We start from the raw sequence: 7,551 nt of genomic DNA on the forward strand, positions 1-7,551 counted from the left end.
GACCTGTACGCTCTCATTGGTTGGCCCTCGCTTCATATTCGTCGCCAAACCCACTGGCTACAAGTCATCTACAAGTCTCTGCTAGGTAAAGCCCCGCCTTATCTCAGCTCACTGGTCACCATAGCAGCACCCACTCGTAGCAAGCGCTCCAGCAGGTATATCTCACTGGTCACCCCCAAAGCCAATTCTTCCTTTGGTCGTCTTTCCATCCAGTTCTCTGCTGCCAATGACTGGAACGAACTGCACAAATCACTGAAGCTGGAGACTCATATCTCCCTCACTAGCTTTAAGCACCAGCTGTCAGAGCAGCTCACAGATCACTGCACCTGTACATAGCCCATCTGTAAACAGCCCATCTATCTACCTACCTCATCCCCATACCGCATTTATTTATTTATCTTGCTCCTTTGCACCCCAGTATCTCTACTTGCACATTCATCTTCTGCACATCTACCATTCCAGTGTTTAATTGCTATATTGTAATTACTTCGCCACCATGGCCTATTTATTGCCGGATGTGGAGGTCCTGGGCTGGCATGGTCTGCGGTTGTGAGGCCGGATGGACGTACTGCTAAATTCTCTAAAATAACATTGGAGGTGGCTTATGGTAGAGAAATTAATATTAAATTCTCTGGCAACAGCTCTGGTGGACATTAGCAGTCAGCATGCCAATTGCACGATCCCTCAACTTGAGACATCTGTGGCATTGTGTGACAAAACGGCACATTTTAGAGTGGCCTTTTATTGTCCTCAGCACAAGGTGCACCTGTGTAATGACCATGTTGTTTAATCAGCTTCATGATATGCCACGTCTGTCAGATAGATGGATTATCTTGGCAGAGGAGAAATGCTCACTAACAGGGATGTAAACAAATTTGTGCACAACATTTTGGAGAAATAAGCTTTTGGTGCGTATGGAAATATTATTTTAGCTCATGTAACATTGGACCAACAATTTACATGTTACTTTTATATTTTTATTCAGTATACATTTACCAGCGTTGACATGATTCATGCTGCACCAATGTAGAGCAAAATGTATTTTCCAAGACAACAGTCATTTAACAAAATATTTAGGCACTGATTCATGTATTGAGAAAATCAGGGTTGGGAATTTCCTTGGCATTACCAAAAACAAAATGTCTACTAGGAGGTTGCATACATACCTGCCAAAATTCAGCACAATGCCAAAAGAAAGCAAATAAAGTTTCTTTTCTGATATTTTATTTCCTGAACACTTATTTACAGGGACAATACACCATTTTTCTGTCAAAGTAACACATTTTATCCAAAGGATTCAAATAATGAAAGTGCTTATATGGGTCAAGGTATGACAACGATAAAGCCAGCAAACAGTGGCAAAAAAAGACGAAAAAAGGAGTGCTGGCTTTACACATGACATAACAAAACTGGATAACATACATTTCTAGTCTACAGTCTAGGGAAACAGGTTACGGATGTTTATGAGGTGTTGGATGAACAACACTGGATTGTATTTACACCAACGTGAGCTTATGAATTCAAGTGGTCCATGCAGACAGGAAGAAAGATGTTGACAAAGAAGCAATGGCAAGCACACAGCAGCAACAAAAACAGCTGGCTACGTGAACTGCAAGTAGTTTCCAATGTGATCCCTTGGCCATACGAGTCCTTGTAGAGCTGAATAGTTTGACCTAATTTCAACTACAAGTGGTGAGCATCCCTTTACAAAACAGTACATCAAAATGCTGCATTATAGTTTCACTAAATGTTCAAACCGAGGGGATATATTTCTGACATTTTTCTCCATTTATCAACCAAAAGTAAACCTGTCCCAGCGTCATTGTCCACACCGTTTTGTTCCAACTAAAGGTTGCTGGATTCACACAATGGAGTCGTGTAGGCTATACAAACTACTAAATGCACACAGAAAATGTCTAGGTCTGGGAGTGGTAGTAGTTACTAAACACTTTTGGCTAACGAGTAAGAGCCTTTGTAAATATTCAAGAGGGGTACTAAATATACTGTACATAGAATGATAGTCTAATGCAGGGTTTCCCAAACTTGGTCCTCGGGACCCCAAGGGGTGCATGGTTTGGTTTTTGCCCTACCACTACACAGCTGATTCAAATGATCAACTAATCATCAAGCTTTGATCATTTGAATTAGCTGTGAAGTGTTAGGGCAAAAACCAAAACGTGCACCGAGTTTGTGAAACGTTGGTCAAATGGATATATAAAACAATTTCTTAACACTATTCCCAAAAATATTCTCCTCTACCACGTTCAAATTCTTAGCTATACTTGATGTAAACTGTGTGCAATATGCTTCAAAAGCTGTTCAGTGCATGAATTATTATTATTATTGATTGTTTTACAAACAGTGTCTGCTCAAAAGTGTTTTCATTAGCTACTTACTTTAACTCAACAGAGTAGCATTGACCAGCACTTAGGTCACAGCATCAACAAAAACACCTAGCTCCCACCACAGGTGCCTACCCAGTTGCAAGCTGTTGCAGGGTAATGTTCATTAGGGCACACCATAGAGAAACATTTCAAAATGTTGTGCAACAGAAAACAAAAACGACCTTTTCTTATTGGACAAGTTCAGATCAGTGGAGGCTGGTGGGGGGAGCTATAGGAGGACGGGCTGATTGTAATGGCTCCCGAGTGGTACAGCGATCTAAAGCACTGCATCTCAGTGCTAGAGGCGTCACTGCTGACCCTGGTTCGATCCCGGGCTGTATCACAACCGGCCGTAATCGGGAGTACCATAGGGCGGCGCACAATTGTCCCAGCGTCTTCTGGGTAAAGGGAGGCCAGGGTAGGCAGTCATTGTAAATAAGAATTTATTCTTAACAGACTTGCCTAGTTAAATAATAGGTTAAATAAATAAAAATATATATTTTTTTTTAAATGGCTGGAATGGAATGAAGGAACGGAGTCAAACGTGGTTTCCATGTGTTTGATACCATTCCATTAATTCCATTCCAGCCATTACAATGAGCCAATCCTCCAATAGCTCCTCCCATCAGCCACAACTGGTTCAGATAGTACCTCCCCATTTCAAATCGCTTTCTTCCATTTCATGCCTGATGAACACAACCCAAGGGATGTGGATACGGACTTTGCCCGTCCTCAGGAGCCAGTGCAGTCAGTGTACGTGTTGACCATGTTCCCCCTGCGTTGTGTCACTGTTCTGCAGTGTTGCTTCGCTGTAGTACTCTGAAACCTGCTCTCAGTCTGCTTAGTAGTGTCCCTGTGAAAAGTAAACTTCTTCATGTCGTTAAACATGCCGTCAAAGCCACCACCACCTGCTGCTCCAAAAGCCCCTTGGGAGTGTCTCTTGTGTCTGCTGTGATGGGCCTCCTGGTGGGCCCGGAAGTGATCCTCGAAGTGCCTCTTGTGACGGGCGTGCCAGTTCTGGCTGTAAATATCAAAGTCCTTGAACATGTCGCCAAAGTTGAAGGGCGGGTGGACATTTGGACTGTTTCTGCCTTTGGTTCCATCATTATGGAATGTTCCATGTCCAAACTGGTCATACTCTTGTCTCCTCTTCTCATCTGACAATGTTTCATATGCTGTAGATGAGAGAGTTGCAAAAAAGCGTTTCAGATCATACCAATGATTCTATTAGCAGTAGTGTAAAAAAACAACAGTGATGTAATTTGGCTATAACACAATAATAAGAAAGAAAGCGCTGGAACGTGAGTAGACATTTTTACATAAATAAAGACACTACAGTAAAGTATCAACCTGTAATAGGAATATTTAAGATGACTAAACTTCATATTTAATTTAGCATGATCAACACAATTATTTAGCATATTTTGAGTTTCTGTAATACAAATCCTTTGCAGAGTTACACTCAAGGTGTGGGTTGATGGTTGCTAGACTGGAAGCCAAATGTTATGGATTCTCATATCTGTTGATAGCGATTGACTCCAGACTGGAGATACAAGGACACACTGTTTATTCACGGTTGTATTGTATTGATGACATTCTGTGAACAATGTGCGATTCTGTAGCAGCTGACAAAGTCACTGCCTTTTCGTTTTGACTTCCTACAGAACATTTGCCGCTTTTTGATTAGGATATAGAGGCCTGCTCAGATAAGGCCAGTTAGATATTTTCTCTGCTTGTGCTGGACTTGCAACTTATAATAAACCAGATTTGACTCTTGATTTACTTTATCTGGGACTGCTCTTCTCCTTTGTTCACCTGGAAATTCCTATTACACTTACCCTCAGCAATGTCTCTAAACTCTGTCTCAGCATCTGGGCTCTTGTTCTTGTCTGGGTGATACTTCATAGCCAGCTTGTGAAAAGCCTTCTTTATCTGACGCTCGTTGGCATCTTTCGGAACTCCCAATATGTCATAGTAGTTCTTTTTGGCCAGTATTAACTCTATTATCAGGATACAAACTGCAAATGCGAAGGCTGACTGTGAAGTTCCCATGGTGCTGGTGGCTTCTGTAAAGTAAATACGGGAGGAGTAGAAGAAAAGTTGCGCTACACTACAGCATACACATGTAAAAAAAAAAAAAAAAACGTACAATGCATCAACTGAGACCACAGTACCCTGTATTATTTATGCAAAGGAGTGAGCAGAAAAGGTATACTACCCGTATTGATATAATCTCCAACCTAAATATCCCACATCATGTAGTAGAGTAGTTTTAGCTAATCGTGTGACATATTTCACTATCAACAGTTTCTTGAGTTGAGAAAAGTGATATCACACTTACTCTGATCAGCTGCATCTTGACGAAACTATTTACAGTATTGATGGAGACAGGCAGGCAGATTGAGCCTGGTTGAGCTAGCTAACGTTAGCTATTTTGCAGTCTATTAACTGCATATTAGCTCGCTAAGAAAACCCAGTTAATCTGAACTGACACGACATTAGCGATATTTTGTATGTTTTTTTTTTTCATTCATCCAAAGATACCGGCACAACAAACTACACATTGCTGGTGATGATGTTGTCAATCTTATATAACGTTAGCTAACGTTAGCTAACTAATGTTAGCTGATGGTTAGTTCACAATTTAACGCTAGCAAGCTTGATTGCCCAGTAAAGCCAAAAAAACAATGATTGAATGTCCCTAATCATGGTGAGAGTCATAACTGCAACAATACAGTTTCACTTACATTTTTGCTGAATTGCGAAGGATAACTTCAGTTAATAAGTCGCTTTATCGCGCACCTTCTTCTTCCTTGGTGGTGTTTAGGGTGGACTACACCGGAAAAGGTTTATTGCTGCCAACTACTGGATGCAAATGGGAAAAGGAGGGAAAATAGAAAACGGAAAGGGAAATAAACTGAAACCAAAGACAGTAGCTACAGTATGAAGAACACTAGATGCATCCTAATTAAGAAAAAAACATGATTTTACAATGAGTGGATGGAGAAAGGTATCTAGTCTTTTCTGGGGAAAGGGCTCTACATGGAACCCAATAGGGTTTTACCTGGAACCAAAAAGGGTTCTTCAAAGTGTTCTCCCATGGGGACAACCAAATAACCCTTTTAGGTTCTAGATAGCGCCTTTCTTTGTAAGTGCAGTCATCCAAGAAATAACACCATATATATACTCTAGTGCTACATCAAAACATCTGAAGCTGGAAACTCTTACCTCCCTCACTAGTTTTAAGCACCAGCTGTCAGAGCAGCTCACAGATCATTGCACCTGTACATAGCTTATCTGTAAATAGCCCATCCAATCTACCTCATCTCCATACTGTATTTATTTATTTATCTTGCTCCTTTGCACCCCAGTATCTCTACTTGCACATTCATCTTCTACACATCCTACCATTCAAGTGTTTAATTGCTTTATTGTAATTACTTCGCCACCATGGCCTATTTATTGCCTTACCTCTCTTATCCTACCTCATTTGCGCACACTGTATATAGACTTTTGCTACTGTATTGACTGTATGTTTGTTTATTCCATGTGTAACTCTGTGTTGTTGTATGTGTCGAACTGCTTTGCTTTATCTTGGCCAGGTCGCAGTTGCAAATGAGAACTTGTTCTCAACTAGCCTACCTGGTTAAATAAAGGTGAAATAAAATTTAAAAAATAAAACAAAATCAATAGGGTCTGTAAAATATTTTGTTTTTTACATTAATTTAAATACTGAACAAAAATATAAACACAACATGGAACAATTTCAATGATTTTACTGAGTTACAGTCCATATAAGGAAATCAGTCAATTGAAATAAATTCATTAGGCCCTAATCTATGGATTTCACATGACAGGGTAAGGGCACAGCCATGGGAGGGCATAGGCCCGCCCACTTGGGAGCCAGTCCCCCCCACTGGGGAGTCAGGCCCAGCTAATCAGAATACGTTTTTCCCCACAAAAGAGCTTTATTACAAACAGAAATACTTGTCAGTTTCATCAGCTGTCCAGATCTCAGACAGTCCCACAAGTGAAGAAGCCGGATGTGGAGGTCCTGGGCTGGCGTGGTTACACGTGGTCTGCGGTTGTGAGGCCAGTTGGACGTACTGCCAAATTCTCTAAAACGACGTTGGAGGTGGCTTATGGTAGAGAAATGAACATTCAATTATCTGGCAACAGCTCTGGTGGACATTCATGCAGCCAGCATGCCAATTGCACGCTCCCTCAAAACTTGAGACATCTGTGGCATTGTGCTGTTTAATCAGCTTCTTGATATGCCACACCTGGCAGGAGGACGGACTGTGGAACATTTCTGGGATCTTTTATTTCAGCTCATGAAACCTGGGACCAACACTTTACATGTTGCGTTTATATTTTTGTTCAGTGTACTTAAGCTAGAAGCATTTATCAACATGCTCCACCTTATAATATGATTTATCTTGTGTAAAGTAATAATTCTCTTTAGTTTCCATTTTTTGTAACATTATTTTAACATTATGCAAAGCTGCAAAAATTCTTGATTTCGTATCATACACATAGCGTCTTAACGCATTTTATTTTGAACACTAAATCAGAAAACTGGAAGTCTTAATGTTGCTGCCATGATGCTAATGAAAGTAGGCCTAACCCGAAGTGGAATTGTGATGTTTGTTTGTGTTTCTTCCACCCAGAGGGAGCGGGTGCTCTGAGCCACGCATTCTCGGGTCAAGATCTATTTATTGCTTTGCTCTTAGGAACAGGGCACCATTGAAAGGAGGGATTTCTGGGTTAGCGTTAAGGGTGGAGATGGAGCAATTGAAATGGAAGATTCCTGGTGTTTGTGACGCCCGTCATTTGGTGCAACGCAGACCCGGTGCGGAGCGTGGTGAAACAGAGGTGTCAGAGTCTGTCCTTTTGAGTTGCGAATTAGAGTCTTTACCGACAAAGTCATGTTAGGACATATCAGTTACAGAGGAGGCTGGTGGGAGGAGCTATAGGAGGACGAGCTATTTGTAATGGTTGGAATGGAATGATTGGAATGGAGTCAAACATGTGGTTTCCATATGTTTGATGCGTTTGAAAATGTTCCATTTAATCCATTCCAGCCATTTCAATGAGCCCATCCTTCTATAGCTCCTCCCACCAGCCTCCACTGATCAGTTATCCTGTTAGAGCTTTTGTGCCGAAT

The 7,551-nt window shown here is 41.1% G+C and overlaps 1 protein-coding gene across 1 annotated transcript; it reads right to left on the reverse strand.

Annotated features, from left to right (window-relative positions):
- Positions 1–955: 955 nt before the first annotated feature.
- On the reverse strand, positions 956–5,249 carry LOC106573082 (dnaJ homolog subfamily B member 9). Its single transcript, XM_014147756.3, has 3 exons — positions 5,132–5,249; positions 4,223–4,450; positions 956–3,559 (listed from the first exon to the last, which is right to left on the reverse strand). Exons 2-3 carry the CDS (start codon positions 4,434–4,436, stop codon positions 3,117–3,119), a joined length of 657 nt encoding a protein of 218 aa, XP_014003231.1. The 5' UTR covers positions 4,437–4,450; positions 5,132–5,249; the 3' UTR covers positions 956–3,116.
- Between the last annotated feature and the right edge of the window lie 2,302 nt (positions 5,250–7,551).

This window comes from Salmo salar, chromosome 16, assembly GCF_965601325.2.
Source record: "Salmo salar chromosome 16, fSalSal1, whole genome shotgun sequence".
Taxonomy (NCBI): domain Eukaryota; kingdom Metazoa; phylum Chordata; class Actinopteri; order Salmoniformes; family Salmonidae; genus Salmo; species Salmo salar.